Source organism: Myiozetetes cayanensis, unplaced genomic scaffold (genome assembly GCF_022539395.1).
Source record: "Myiozetetes cayanensis isolate MyiCay16 unplaced genomic scaffold, myiCay2020 scf23, whole genome shotgun sequence".
Classification (NCBI taxonomy): domain Eukaryota; kingdom Metazoa; phylum Chordata; class Aves; order Passeriformes; family Tyrannidae; genus Myiozetetes; species Myiozetetes cayanensis.
The window spans coordinates 3,166,271-3,182,095 of record NW_026087445.1 but is presented as its reverse complement, the minus strand read 5'-3'; the positions used below and the strand labels follow the sequence as shown (position 1 = coordinate 3,182,095).

The 15,825-nt window shown below is 49.0% G+C and overlaps 1 protein-coding gene across 1 annotated transcript in view; it reads left to right on the top strand.

Annotated features, from left to right (window-relative positions):
- ASTN2 (astrotactin 2) overlaps positions 1-15,825 on the top strand; it is a 314,924-nt gene that overhangs the window by 119,927 nt on the left and 179,172 nt on the right. Inside the window, exon 7 of the mRNA XM_050319770.1 lies at positions 9,708-9,875. Coding sequence (XP_050175727.1) covers positions 9,708-9,875 — 168 coding nt within the window. The remainder of the gene's footprint in view (positions 1-9,707; positions 9,876-15,825) is intronic.

Below are 15,825 nucleotides of genomic sequence, written 5' to 3'. Positions count from 1 at the left end.
CCCTTCTGCTGCTCCAGGGCTTTTGTGTTTTGGGAGAGCCTCTGCCCGTGCTGAGCAGAAGGCATCGCTCTCATTTCAGAGGTGGCTCAGATTTATGGAAAGAACCGTAGTGGCTTTTATGAGGATATGGAAATGCAAGGCATTATTTAAAGGACCCTTTAACAGAGTCAAAGTGGGGAAGAATGGAAGGAGAGTCCGTCCATCTGAGTAATAAAACTGTTATGAAAATGTGAGCCACTCAGCTGTACATTCAATAGTTGGTTTTTGTTTGTTGCTTTTTTTTTCTTGTAACTAATCATTCAAAAAGTAGAGATGGAGCAATGGGAGCTGCTTGCCGGGAAGGCAGGGCTGGAGAAAGATACCCCGGAGGGCTCAGCCTGGAGTACGTCCTTGCTGCACAACAGTATGAAATATAGCATCAATTAAAGCTTCCCCTTTTTACAGCCTGTGAGAGGTTATATATGGTGTGGGTGGATGTTTGTATCTGGATACTTTAGTGGGAGAGGTGGGTGAGATCCTCCAGTGGTAGTGAAGGAAGCAAGAGCTGCATTTAGCGAGGGGCTTGTAGGGCTTTGTTTTATAAGTGGAAATAAAGAAAGGGTGTAAAGCAGGTTCTTGTCACTTCAAAGACATCTCGGGGTGTTTACAAGCTCCTTCCCTCCTCTTCTGAGGCAAATGCCAGGAGGCATGTGGTAATTTTTCTTCACCTTGCTGAGCTGCAGGCTGGGTGTGTGGAGCTCGGTGTGGGCAGGCACAGTCCCTGTCATGGATTTGGAGCTTGGCATGGGCAGACACTTTCCCCACTGTGTGCTCAGAGCTTGGCATGGGCAGGTGCTGTCCCTGCTGTGTCTCTGCTCCTGAGCTGAACCCTGAACTGCTCTGATATGGCTCCATCACTCCTGCAAGTCTGGATGAACTCTCTTGGGATGGACACTGCCCTGTGAGCAACAGGGAGAAGAGAGCAAATCCAGTCCCCACCGTGCAAAGCCAGGAGAATGGTGGGAAGCAGAATTTCCACTTGAGACCATGTTTTGGGTTGGAGCATCTTGACAAGATGGCAGAGGTAGAGGAAGTTTTTTTTTTTTAAATTTTTTTAATCTTCATGCACTTGCGTCTGCCCCCCTGAACGATGCCATCACGTCCTCGCCATGCAGCTGATCAGTAATTGTTTCATCTGAAGATTATTTCCTGCCTTCCCCCATGAATGTTTCATCCAGGACACTGGTGAATTGGATGCTGCTATTAGCAGCCTGTGTTAATTTTCCCTGAAGATTGTCAGAGCTCTGCAGACTGCAATTGTTGGACTCACAACAACTTCTCATTTTGGTTTTAATTAAATGTGTTGCTTTAAATTGTTTGCTTTTGACTTCTCCTGCTCAATCTTCTGCAGCCCTCAGAGGTGACCAGGCATTAGCTTGAGTCCTCAGGTGCTTGCACTCAGCACATAAAGCAATAGAGAATGAGCCACAGGAGGTGGGAAACTGGCTGTGTCCCCATCCTGTTGGACAAGGAGAAGCTGGAGACACTCTCTGATTTACATGTGAAGCATCCCAGGTTTGTGCCAGAAGGATGGAGAAAGAGGTCTGATCTCAAAGGTACCTCAGGCCAGGCTGGATACGGCTCTGAGTAACTGGCACAGGTTGCCCAGAGAAGCTGTGGCTCCTGCATGCCTGGAAGTGTCCAAGGCCAGGTTGGACGGGGCTTGGAGCAGCCTGGGATAGTGGAAGGTGTCCTTGCCCATGGCAGGGAGTGGAACAAGATGATCTTTAAGGCTGTTTCCAACACAAACCATTCTGTGATTCTCTGATCTCTCCAAGCTTTCAGAGGGTTTCTGCCATTGGGGTCCCCTGTGGTCTCCCACTGTTCCCAGCCCCACCAGTCCCCTCTGAAATCAGCAGAGGGAATTGACTGGCTTAAAATAAGCTTTTTCTTGTGCTGTTTTCTCCCCTGGGAGTCGTTCTGCTGCAGTGGTGCCTCTTTGCTGTACAGAGACCGGGATCACAGCTTTGACAGAAGCAACACTTCCCTGTTGCAGATTCAGTGCCATGTCTGGCTTTGCCACAGACCCTGTGTGTTTTGGGTAAGCCGACTGTGTTTGGGGGCAGCTTTACAAATTGCGTTTTATTTCATCAGCTCTTAATCACAGGGTCACCTCAGTGCCACTGTTACAGCTCGCTCCCGCTCCTGCGCCTGCTTGCCTGGCAAGAAAATGCGAGCAAATGGCTGCAGCGTTACCAGACATGAACTCTAAATATTAACATCAATTTATGAACTGTATCAGCGTGGATCAAAGGGATTCCAAGACGGTTTTACGGCGTGAACGCTCTTTGCATGAAGAACTAATAAGATCCCGGAGGCTGAAGTACATCACGTTTTCATCGCGGCTCTGACAGCCTTGTGAACCTGCGCTCGGCTCCTGCCCGCGCCGCCCGGCTCCCCCAGCCCTGTGCCCACCACGGGCATTCCCAGCTCCTGGGGCACCTCAGTTCACAAGGGAAGCCAAATGCTTCTGCCTTTCTCCTTTGCAGGATTCATCAGAGCAGAGCTGGTGGGATTGGTGTTGGAATTTAGATGGTTTCAGCAGCAGCTGGTTCAGAGCTGGGAGCTGTTGCATCCTGAGAGAGGCGGGATGTGCCCATCCCTGGGGAGGGGGCGTCTCCTGGTGCCTGCTGAGCTTTGCCAACAGCATTTACCCTCTGCTTTGGGAGTGATGGTGAGGGAAAACTGCAGTATTTGACCAACTAACCTGCTCCATTCCACGGATGGAAAGATGCAAACATTCATACAGCCTCTCTAGAGGGGCAGCAGAGGGCCAGGCACTGATCTCTACTTTCTGTGACTGGTGACAGGGCCTGAGGGAATGGCTGGAGCTGTGTCAAGGGAGGGTTAGGTTGGATCTCAGGTAAAGGTTCTTTCTCCAGAGGGTGGTTGGGCACTGAACAGGCTCCCCAGGGCAATTGGGCACAGCACCAAGGCTGACAGAGCTCCAGGAGCATTTGGACAACACTCTGAGGAACAGGCTGGGATTGTTGGAGTGTCCTGGGCAGGGCCAGGAGTTGAAATAGATAATCTCTGTAGGTCCCTTCCCACTCAGGATGTTGTTGCAGCATGGTAGTGGCTCCATCCTGGGAAGCTTAAGCCACGCTGGCTTTTGAATAAGAATTTATGGGATACCTGTGGCATCAGTGGTGCAGCAACTCACTGAGGATTTTTGGAGGCTCTGTAGGCAGGAACATGCTACTTCCCTGTTCTGCTCTCCCAACAAGTAACATTGCTGATGTGCAGCCTCTCAGTGAGTGGTTGGTAGCTCACCTTGGTCCCATGGATATTAACTTTGCATGTGCTGCCTCTTGGTTGTGTTTTCTGCTGTCCTGGGAGAATGTTTGGTCTTGGTGCTGGCTGGAAAATCTCAATTCACACACACTTTGTCTCTTAAAGCTTATCATAGCTCCTCTCTGCTTTGTGATGTGATTAGATTTAGGCTGATTTTCCCTGAACCCTTATCCAATATCTGGAGAGCATCACTGCAGAGGAGCCCCAGGCTGCAGCGTGGGAGTTGGGAGATACGGAGCATTAAGGAGAAGCTTTTCTTTAGGAGTCTAATTTCTGTCTGAGCCATTGCTGGCCCAGATGCCTGCTGGGGGCAGAGATGTGTTGTTACCAACACCTCCACAATTACATTGTGTAATACTATCATGGGAGATGTCTTTGCAGCAGGAGCTTGACCGCAGTGCAGGATGGACAGATGCCATCTCGCTTGGGCTTGGGAAAAGTTGGATGAGCCATCACCTGCTCCATAAAGTTAAATACATGTGTCACTTGTCAGGAGCTCAGCCCTGGCAAAATCAAGACTGACTGCCAAGAAAACCCAAAGAAAGAGAGTCTGTCAGATTTATCAAGGAAGTGCAATTTAACGCTTAAAATGTGACCCTGCTCCTCCCACAGGAAAGATGCTTCTAGTCTGAGCTGTAATTACACACAGATTTGTTTGACTTAATTGATTTCTGCTTTGCCAGAGTGAAGAAGCTCTGGCAGGACTGATGGTGTTTCGAGGGGATGGGGGTCTCTGAGTTTGGTCATTGGTGGGTTTGTGTGAGAGCCCATGGCCATGGCTCGTGTGCTGAAAATACATCCTGGAGTCAAACACTGTGGTATAAACTGTGTGTGCTTCAGCTGAGGGAAGAGTGAATGAAAGGTGTGCCTTGTGTAAGCTTGTGCTGTTTTAAAAACATTAAAAACATTCTGTCATAGCTTTCTGTTTAGGCATTTCACCTTGGTCAGGAGAGAAACAATTTGAGGAACAAGGTAAAGTGGGTCGGCTTGCATTTTAACCCGATGTGTTACTATCCCTGGATTCAAAGTAGAATATAGAATGCAGAGTTTGACTTCAGAGAATTTAAATGATTCCAGAATTACCTGGTTTTGTCCTCAGCAGCAGAGGGGTGGTAAAGCTGAGCACTGTGTTAATATAGCGTGCAATCCTACCCCAAACCCCATTTCTTTGCTTAGATCAGTACAGGTGTGTCCTGGGCATCCAGAGTCCATCTGGATCTTCTGCATTTTCTGAAAGGAATTCAAGAAACAGAAGTTTTCATTCCCTTGGACCAGGACAGGAGAGGGAGAGCTGATCAAGGGAAAGAGCAGATAGGGGAGGAGTTGTCTCTTTAGGCAATGTTCTTTCATGTTTCACAAGTTAAAAAAAAAAAAAAAAGGAGTCTCTAAAGAAATCAAATAGGGTTATTCTTTGTACCTGCAGAATGAAGCAAGAGTGATAATTCTTCCTCTAGTGTTTAAAAAAAAATCTGTAACAGGATTAGAATTGTATGATAGTAGAGGGATGGATACATTAATAGCAACCTATAGTATGACCTCCCACAGCTTCCCAACACAAAATACTAATTTTAGATGAAAAGGAGTTTTGTTGGCCAAGAAACAGCGAACGGACCAAAGATGACAAAAAGAGCAGAGAGAGGAATAAATAGACTTTCTTCAAAAAAAAAATTATGTTTTGATCTTCTCCCTTGAAAAGAAAGAGAAAGAGAAAGGAGAAGCCAAACCCTTTTGGCTGCTTTTGGGTGCTTTGTTCTTTTCCCTTGTTAGATGTCTCTTCTGAGCTGTTTCATCCTGTTGTGTTCTGGAAAATGATTTTTGAAACGTCGAAACTTCAAGCCTCTTTTGTCATGGCTTAAGCAGTTCCCCTGAACTTTGAAGGAGACCCCAGCATGAGGGACGTGAACTTCTGATGCTGCCTTAACTGGTCCAGCTTTGATGGGTGTCGGAGAAGGAAAGGGGGTGGGGGGAAAAACACATGCGTAGAGAAACCCAAACAAATCAACGCCCCGAGGTGCTGGTGGACCTCGTGGAGTTGTGAGGGGGTTGTAGCTGTGTACTGATGTTCTCCACAGCACTGCAACGCAGCTCTGTGGCATAGACTGGCTCATAAAACCAATGGTTCTTGATGGATATGTCCTACAGTGGGATTTCTGGGATCAAGGAGGTGGTGGTGGGTGGAGAGTTGTCATTTTATCACTGTATTCTCTTGTGTGGTTGATGGTTGCTTTACCCTGAGACCTAAATTGTCTCTGGTTTAAGGAGGATCTCATCAAGGTTTTGAGTGGGAAGCTCTAAACTTGTGTCTAGGAGGACACCTTGGAGGGAGGAATGAGGTTGGCAGCACAGGACAGCAGGGTGGATGGTCTCTCTGGATGTCTTCAGAGGGTTTCTGTGCTGGAATCTGCTCTGGGGACTGCAGGCAGTGGCTGTAGTTGTGCTTCAAACTGGGCAAGGGGGTGGTTTGGTAGGGTATGAGGTCCTCAAGGAAGGTTTTCAGAGGGTACTTTGGAGCAGGGTCTGCCACCCACTGCCCCAGAGATGTGAGCCCCTGGGGTCCCCAATCACCCCATTCCCTACTCCATCATTTCCCTCCATCCAGAAACTGTGTATTGGGGAAAACAAACCTGGCTGATGCTCCTGGCAAGCTAAAGGTGGTTTTGAAACAGCTCTCCCTTAGAAAATGTTTGTTCTCAGTAGATTCTAAAAGGATTTGTTACTCGACCTGCCCTTTCTGAGCTTTTCAAGGTGGTTTTGATTTGTGTGCGATGGTGACTTTTGAAAACTGTTTTCTGTGTGCAGATTCTTTGAAAATAAAGAGAAAAATTGTGTGGAAAGGCTTTGAAATAGTCAGAACTTCAGCTTTCAAAATATTTGCAGAATGTCTTTTGCTGTTATTTATTTCCTGGGCAAGCTACAAAGGGATCAAGATTGGGATGTTTGTTTGTTTGTTTGTGTTTTCGGTGGGAGCGAAGGTGATGAGAGTGTCTGTCTCAAAATCTTACCCAGCTGAGCTGCCACACACTCAGCTTCAGAGATGTGAGAAGTTTCCTTGCTGGAAGTTGTCCCTTCCCCCTCCTCCTGCAGAGGAAGGAAGGAAAGTGTTTACAATTAACTAAAACCTTTGATTTCCCCAGGTTTGGGGTTTTTTAGACTGAGGTAGAAACCCCTCAATTTTACACTGAGCCTGAATTCAGGAATTTTGGATTCAAATGGTTTAATTTCTATTAAAAAAAAAAAACCTACAAAAAAACCTACAAAGAAAAACCAACCACAAAAAAACAAACAAACCCCCAAACAAACAAACAAACAAAAACCAAGCAAAAAAAAAACACAAAAAAACCACACACACACACAAAAAACAAAAACAAACCAAAACAACCAAAAATGATAATGAGGATTAATTCTCAATCAGACTTATTAAAAACAAAAGAAGTAATTAATCTTCAAAATACCAGCACTTCCCTTGTGTAAGTTACAGTTACATTATATTTGGGAAGATCTTTCTATGTAGAGAATGTTGCAAAGCTTTATCAATTTGTAAATCATTTCAAGCTTCCCAAATTTGTGGTTTTACATGGACACCCAGCTTGTGCTGAGAGAGAAGTTAATTGCTCCTGGCCAGGTGTCACATTTTGGTGTGGATTTAGGAAGCACTTCCATGAAATGATAGTTGTTGTGGGTTTTTTATACTGCCATCAGCAAATAGGCTGGGCTTTCCAAAGGAAACGAAAATTTAGCTGCAGGGCCATGAAGAGTGCTTCCTCCTCCTGCAGCAGCTCAGAGTGTGGGGTTGGAGTGTCCAGAGAGGAGCTGGTGATGGGTCTGGAGCACAAGTCTGATGAGGAGCAGATGAGGGAGCTGGGGGGGCTCAGCCTGGAGAAAAGGAGGCTCAAGGGGGACCTTCTTGCTCTCTTCAACTGCCCAAAGAGAGGTTGTAGCCAGGTGGGGGTCGGGCTCTGCTCCCATGTAACAAGCAATAGGACAGGAGGAAATGGCCTCAAGTCGCACCAGGGGAGGTTTAGGTTGGATATTGGGAAAAATTCTTCACAGAAAGGGTTGTCCAGCCCTGGCACAGGGTGCCCAGGGCGGTGGTGGAGTCACCATCCCAGGAGGGATTTAAAAGCCATGGGGATGTGGCATTTGGGGACGTGATCTAGTGGTGGCCTTGGCAGGGCTGAAGGAACGATTGGATTCGATGAACAGAGGGGTCTTTTCCAACCTAAATCATTCTATGGTGGGGAGCTCTAGAGGTGACCCCTCTATCACCCACCTGACCTTGGGGTCCTGCCCTTCGGGTAGCAGCTCCTGGGCCAAGATGCTCTGGCAGCTCGAGTCACCTTCATCCTTCTGAATACTAATGATGTGATTGCTTTATGTCTGGTTTGCTTCTGTTCCTTGCAGGCTGGCTGTGTTCTGACTGGAAGTGGGGTTCATTAAGTAGGGATTTAATCAAGAGCTGGTGGTTTCGCTCTTCAGTCTTTGGGTGCAGAGGGAGTTGTCTGTAGCTGAGTCTCCAAACAAGGCTTACGTGCTTCCCAAGCCTCGCTCTTTATTAGAGAGCTGCAAAAATAAGGACGAAAACAAGATTGACAGGCTACTACACAGACACGTACACGTAAATAGTAAACACTCCCAGAGGGTTCATGTTGCATTTCTGTTTGGTAAAAGAAACCAGCAATTGCTATTATTGGCATTTAGAGCTATCTTTAAAAATTCACGGGAAAGAATAATTAGACATAAAACCACGTGGCTCTAAGATACTTCTTTGTGCTCGGTGTTTTGCTGCTTTCCAGTGGTGCTGGGGGCTTTACCCAGCAATTTACTGCTGCCATTGTCTGATTGAGATGTATCCTTCAGCCTTGGTGGGGCAGCCTCTGCCTTTCAGTGTCTCCAGAGCAGCTGGATCCTGGATGTCTAATTTTCATTTGCTTGAACAGTCAGTAGCTTGGCAGCCTCCATTGGCTTTGAGTGCAGGGATGTGTCTGTGAATATGTTTATGGTATATAAACACTATGAGTGGTGAAGACTTTGCATTCATGTGAAATTAGGGCTCGGATTTGTGTGGTGCTGAGATCCGGGGATGCCTGAAAATGAGGTCACTCGCTGGGATGCTTGACTTGAGGCTTTGCTTGGTTTATCCTTTGCATGGATAACGTGGCGCAGGATGAGCGTGAGAAGGGCTCCTTCTTGCTGAAGCATCAGGGATCCTCTTCAAAAGGAGATTCAGAGCTTGTGTTCAAGCAGGTTCATGGGGGGTGGTCACTGCTGTGGGCTTATTGCCCTACTTTTTAAATTTCTTGGCTTTTAACAAGCCAAGATCTTATGTGGCACTTATAAAAATGTTGTCCCAGTCCTTTACTAAGTGGCCTAAGCCCTAAAGTTTCATGAAGGTAGACCCTGGATCTATGAACTTGCTGTCCTTGGGTAATCACCGAGAAGGATTTGAATCTTCAGATAGAGGTCACAAATTTTGCTGCTGTTGCCAGTCCTCACACTTAGTGGAAGGGTGGCTGTGGGTTCCTGGGCTTTCTGGCAGTTCCCCTTGCCCACTCCTCCTTGCAGGTTTCTTCTCTCCTGTTTTTAGAGGCTTTTACCCTGGTAAGTTTTGCAAAACACCACTTAAAGGCAGAGGTTTTTTGGCTCCCCTCTGATCTGTGCAGCACTGCTATGGAGGCAGTCTTATAATCAATGTAATTGAAGATCAGAGTTAATGAGGACCTCTGTGCCTGCAAAATCCCCCAAGCGATGCTGGGCCTCAGATGTTAGATAAGGAAATGATTGGGCTGAACTGAAAATCTATTTGGCTAATTAGATGATGCATATTCCCAGATGCTGGTGGGGAAAAAATACATTTTGCAAAATAAAGAAACGTAAGATTTTGTAAGAAAAGGATTTTGGCAAGAATTCACTTTTAACTCTCAGGAAGGAAAGGGATGGGGAGTGTCTGGTACAAGAAGATGTGTGTCAGGCCAATTCACTCACCTTCAGCTGAAGGTGAAGTGGGAACAGCCAGTGCTGCCACTGCCCAGCTATGCCCTGAGCATCCAGGTGCCTCATGGACACTTTCCATGAGCTGGATGCTCCAGTCTTATGGCTCACAATAATTCCATCGGTCCACATTTCTACAGAGACTTGGGAATCAAATCCCAGTAGTGTAAGGGTAGGGAAACATCTGGGCAGAGAAGCTGGTGTACCATTAGCTGTGGTGTATTTCTCTGGAGAGGAATGGTCTTTGGGTCCAGGAGCTGAACTCATTAGTATTTGCTGATCTTGATGTCACAGCACCTGCTGAAGAGTAGAGTGTTCTGATACTGAGCCAAAATGCATGTTTGGGGTTTTGCACTCACCTAACACACTTTTTTCCCTCTCTCCAGGCAGCAGCTTCGTTGTGAGCGAGGGGAGCTACTTGGACATCTCCGACTGGCTTAATCCAGCCAAGCTGTCCCTGTACTATCAGATCAATGCCACGTCCCCCTGGGTGAGAGACCTCTGTGGACAGAGGACCACTGATGCCTGTGAGCAGCTCTGTGACCAAGACACAGGTAAGGGAGGCCAGGGAACAGTGAAGATCTTGGAAAGCTTAGAGATGCAAGGGAGAAGGTTTGTCTCTGGGTATTCTGATGCCCTCTGTGCTCACCTCTGCTTTAGCCTGGTGGTAGGCACAGAGGATTGAGAGGTACCAGTAGTGTCACACAGTGGTGACCCCCATCAGCAAAATGTGAAGAAGATGGGCACAAAATGGGGATTTGAAGTGGTGGATCTATGAGTTCTTTGGTGTGGCAGCTGCAGGCATGTGGAGTTTATCTGCTTCTAAGTTGTGCTGTTTTGCTGTGGGGTGTGCTGTGCCCTCTGCAACAGAAAGCACTGCTCTTGCTCAGCAGTGGGTCACCAGTCCTGGGTGGGATGCCTTCTTGGTGCTGTGGTCCTGTTGCTCCTGGCTTGCTCAGCATCTAGAGCACCCAAACCCCCATCTCCTTGCAGAGGTGACATCCCAGGTTAGCCCTGACTCCTCATGGGAGCTTCCCTCATCCCTTAGCAATGAGCTTCTTCACTTCATGTTTGTGTATGAGATTCGTGGCTGCAGGTAAGGATGTTGGTGTCTGGTTCTGCCAGGGGGTTGAAGGATGGCTCACAGTGGAGGAGGCTTTTCCCAAGCCTCCCACTGCCACAGACCATCTTTAAACACAGAATTAAAAGTCCTTCAGAGTCATGAGTGCCCCATGGAATGACAGGGTGACCCTGTTCTCATCCCTCCCTGCTCAGCTGAGATGCAGACATGGAACTTTGTCTCATAAACTCATTTTCCTGGTCGAGAAAACGTTCTCTTCTTAGCATTCCTGTTCCTCGAGGCTTGTCTGCACAGAGGCACTGGCAGGCATGGCTGCAGCAGAGCGATGATGCTGGAGAATTCCCTGTGTAGACAGCCCTGGGCATCACCTACAGTCCCAGGGAGGGCTGGGAGGTGACAGCAGCCACCCCAGCAGATGGAGATGGTGCAGGAGGAGGCTGTTCTCATCCAGATGTCACAGAGCAGAAGGACTGTTTCAGGCATTGGCAAAAGGCAGCCACCTCAGCGGGAGGGGGAAGATGCATTCAGCTGTCCCCTGGCTCGGAGGAGGAGAGAAAAGCTCTGCCTCCAGCAGCAACCACGGGGAGACCGTATGGAGCCAGGCCGTGACTTCCCTGTTGGAAGAGCCCCGTGGCTGTGCTCTCCAGCCCCGTGCCCTCCTTGGCACCGAGCAGGGCTGGTTTAATCCTTGCAAGGCCTCTGCTGTGAGGAGCGGCTGTTCTCCCGTGCCGGCCCAGCTGCTGCTCCCGCCGCGTCCCCAGCTCCCGGAGCAGCTTGTCGCTCTTGCTGGACGCCCCACGCTTGAGCAGGATGTGTCAGATCTTGTTTGCCGGGAAGGGAGCGATGCTCGTTAGCCTGGGAATCGCTCTGCTCCGGCACTGTCCTGGATCTGAAGCTTGCCAGCTGCTCTGCTGCTCCCAACCCTGGTACCCAACCCCCCTGCTTACCCGTGGTGAGGGCAGAGCAGCCTTGAGCTCAGCCTTCAGGTCCCTCACCTGAAATCTGTCAGTGGGTTTCTTCCCCCTCTCTCCAGTCTGAGAGTTCTCACATGGATGAAACAGAATCTTTCTCCTGTCTGTGCCAGCTGGATCCACATGGATCGAGCAGGACTGGCTGATGGGGCTGCTGATCTTCATAGCCTTAATCTAAGGCTCCCTTAAGAGGTCCAAACTTCACAAGACCTGAGCAACCTCCCACTTAAAATTAGGCCTTTGGAAGTACCTGTTTGACGCCCTGCCCCAGGATGTAGCCCCAGGCACCACATAAGTTCATCACTGTTGACCAGCCTTTAACTGGTCAGAAGTTTCCACACCAGGCTGGGGGCAGACTGTAACCCCGTGATACACTGCGTGTGCTTTTAGATTCATTTTTATTGATGTCATTCTATTTTTAAGGGTGATTTATTTTTATCACCATGAGAGAGGCAGCCCTGTGGTTTTACTGTGGGACGTAAATCCTGCCTGAATTTCAACCTTTTCGGGTCAGGGATTTTATCCTCTCTGTGAGTATCCCAAGAGATGGGTGCTGGGGTTTCCCCTGTCCTCTGTCTTCTTGGGCTGAGCAGAGCATCCGTGAGAGGATGGACTGAGGTTTGTCCTGTCTAAAAGATGAAAGCCTCCCCTGTGAAGAGCAGCAGAGCCAAGGTTGAGGTCCTCCAGCACATTTATAGCCAATCTGGCTTCAGCCTTACCACTGGAGCCACTCTCCATGGCAGTGAGGATCCAGCCTGGAGATCTAGTATCTCAAAGCTTCCTTGCTCCAAGGTGTATTCAGACCTCTGTGGGTAGGACCTGTCCTTGGTGGAAGTGCCACAGACTCCTGTCCCACATTTGGACAGAGAGCTTCAGGTCACGTATGCTCTGTCTGGTGAGACTGAAGCTCTTACCTGTCCCACCACCAAACTCTTTTGGGTTGGAGTTGTGGATGGGATTGGTCTGTACCATGTTCTGACTCGTGACACCAAGTACTCCTTCAGTGCAAAGAGTAATCCCCAGTGTTTCGGGGACTCTGAAACACTAGGAAGTGCCAAGATCCATTTTGCTTGCCTGACCTTAATTTGCCTTCCCTCACGTCTCTGTTGTGTGACTCAGTCTTTAATGAAGTGATTGCTGCCCCCTGACAAATTTCAAACCTGTGTTGCAAAGCTCATCAGAGCGTTTTGGAGGCAGCACCGACATCTGCACATGAGCCAAACGTCGCCTTCCTCGTCCCTTCTGCCTCGGAAGCGGCCAGGCTGGTTGGTCTGACATGACTGCAAATTCAGAAACAAGTGGGTGCTGTTGAGGGGCTCCTCCCTGCAGACATGAGAGGGTGGCTGTGCCCAGCCATGGATGGGGCAGGTCCCTCTCTTGGGGGCAGGGTGTGCTCCTCGGCTGGGGAGGTTCAGCCAAAACGCCCCATCCTCTTGGCAGGTGCTGCCTGTGCTGCTTGAGACGAGAACAGGGAAGGTTTGTTGTCCTCTGGGACTTGATGTCTGCACTCTCCATATTTTGGACAGATGCGGGGAGCGTTGCTGGTACCACTGCTTGTACCACACACTGGGATACCTCTGGGTGAAATCCAGGAATGCTTCTTCTCTGGCCTCCCTTACCAGCACCGGGAGCGTTGATAAGAGCGTCTCTTTTCCAGCAGCATATGCAAATCCTGATTTGTGAGCACAACTACCTGCTTTGTATGCACAAAACTGATTCACTTGCACATTCTGTGGGCATCACTGAAGAGACCTGCTGGAGAATCGGTCCCTCAGGGCCAAATGCTGGAAGAAACAGCCTCTGATTTTGTGCTGTCAGGCTTGCTGGAGCAGTGGCATAAATGAGATGGATAGCTACCTTGATTAGCAGGTGCAAATGTGTTAAAATTTTTTTTCCTCATCTGCAAATCAGGCACTTCTTCATCAAAATTCTCTCTTTGCATCCACAATTGGTGGCACCCCCAAAGCAATAGGCTTGTAAGGACCAGATGAAATGTGGTAGCAAAGGGTCTTTTCTGGAAATTGGCAGGAGGGGGTATTAAAAAAAAAGGTTTCCATCATCTTCCAAATGGGCCAGTTTGTCACCAGAGCCACAGATGGTGCTCCTGTCTGGGTAGGACAGGGATGTTGTAGGCAGGAGACAGATGAAAGTAATTTTTACACAGAGCCATTTTTTTTTTAAGGCAACCTGTTAAGGGGATTTGGAGGTTGCAGAGCTGAGCATGTAAATCAGGAGATGACCAACCTTGGCGAGAGTGTATTTGTGTTTATGAAAACAGCCATTTCCTCCTATAGTTCAATTTAATATCATGCAGGTTTTGTGCACATCAGGTAATATTTGTTTGTTCTTGTGCACTTCTGCTATTTTCGCTGTTGGAGGATCCCAGTGCCTTTATTGACTTAGACTTTTATAAGATGAGGTTCTGTCTCTCCAAGGTATGGAGTTTAATAACTTGGTCAAAACCCATGTAATATACGATTCCTTTTCCTGTGGTGGCACAGCTTGCCTCGTGCTCCAAGCAGGGCAGGAGGCAGTTAACTCCCAAGCTAATTTAGCTTCAGGCTGAAGTGTTATACATAAACAGCAATCAAAACTCGTGCCTGTGAGGGGCCGAGTTAAGGTTATCTCTGCTGTCTTTACACTCTCATTTTCTGCCATTAGAGTGTTTAATCCTGCAGCTGCTAATGTTCTTGTAATGGCATTTCTGTGCTTGTCTAGAGAGCACAGGGAGGAGGGAAGAGGAATGAGTTTCGTTGCGCAGAACCATGCCTGAAAATGTCTCCCTGACTGGGCCCATCCCACCAGTGCTGCAGGGGGTTCTCACCCCGCCATGGTCAGCTGTGGGGCTGTGCTGACCCCAGAAGATGGCACAGCAGACCACCCTTGTCCACCCTCGGGACCTCTCGCTGCTTCCTTGGATCAGCTGGGCTCACGTGCCCTTGGCAGCGCGGTGTGGGAGCTGAGCGGATGATAATGAGAATTAAATCCATGCAGAGCCTAAACTCAGGCACAATCCCTAGAGGTTAAGCTTGTGCTTAAGTACTGTGATGGATCTGGTGAAGAGGGTGACTTGCAGCAGGGGGAGAGGAGGGATAACTGTCAAATCGACTCCAGATTTTCCCTCCATGCTCTGTGCTGGGTCGGCTGGGCAGGAGCCACCTTCCCTGTCTTGTTCCTCAGGAGCTAAACTGCTTCTAAGGAAGTTGCATTTCTCATCAGGATGAAGCAGAGGCTCAGGTTTGGAAAGTGCCATCCCTGAAGGGCAAGGACAGCAGATACCAGGGGCAGAAGAGAAGCTTCTCACAGAGGTTCACTGGGAGCTGGTGCTGCTGCTGCCCTTGCTGGAGGATCCACAGCCCCAGCCAGAGGCCAGCCAGGCCTGAGGAGCAGCTCTCTGAAGATGCTTCACTTGTTCACTGAAGCTGGAGAATTTAATGAACTGTTAAGACCACTGTGCATCCTTGCCTGTGTTTAATTTTCTCTGCATTTCCTCAAAAGAGGCCCTCACTCTGTTATCCCACCAGGGCACATCAAGTTCTTTAAGGAAGGTGTTTGTTGTGGGGTTTTAAATCTTGGTACAAATCCTGTGCCAGTGTGGGTCTTGTCCCATCCCTGGCAAGCCCATCCTTGTCATCTTGCCACTGGGAGCTGCTCGTCCCTGGGAAGTTTTGCTGGGCATCCCCTGGCTCAGGTACCCCAGCAGCCCCGGGATGCTGTGCATGCAGGACCCTGGCAGGTGGTTTGAGGGTGACACAGGGAGTGCTGGTAGCAAATAATTTATTGTTTTATTGGTTTTATTTTAGTCAGACTGCAGGCAAAGAATTCCTGTCTGGGGGAGGACATGTTGGCTCCTGGGCTGCAGCTCCTGCTGTGGGCAGTGGTGACAAGGGGACACTGACCTTGCCAAGCAGCAAGCTGGTGGCCAGGACAGCAGTGCTTGGGTGGCAGCTGCCTTTTGCATCCACTTTTGCAGCCACCTTTGCTGCTGACAAGGAGATTCAGGCCCTGCATCCCTGCAGTGGAGAGGGAGGGGGAACCCTCCAGTCCTTCTGCCTCAGAGCAGGCTGGTAACCCTGGAGATGACTCCACGCTCGCCTGGAAGAGACAGGGGCTTTGTGCCATGGCCCAGCACAAACACTGGAGCAGTCAGGGCTGGCAGGGTGGGCAGCATTGTGCTCAACAGCTGTGTCTGTTCACTAAAAGTGCTTGGCCTTGGCTTCCCACCCAGTGCCCACCTCCCTTTGCAAACCCTTTCTGCTCATGTGCTGTGGAGGGTGGATGGAGGAGAAGCAAGAGGAGGTGTTGGGCAAGCTCACCCCACTGCTGGCTGGGGCTCAACAGGAATGATGACCCAGCTGGGCTACAGAGCTGAGGGAGGCTGGGAATGTGGTGCTGCAGCTTCCCTTCTCACTGGCACTGGGGATGCTCTGCTGGGGCTGGTGTGTCCCCTGG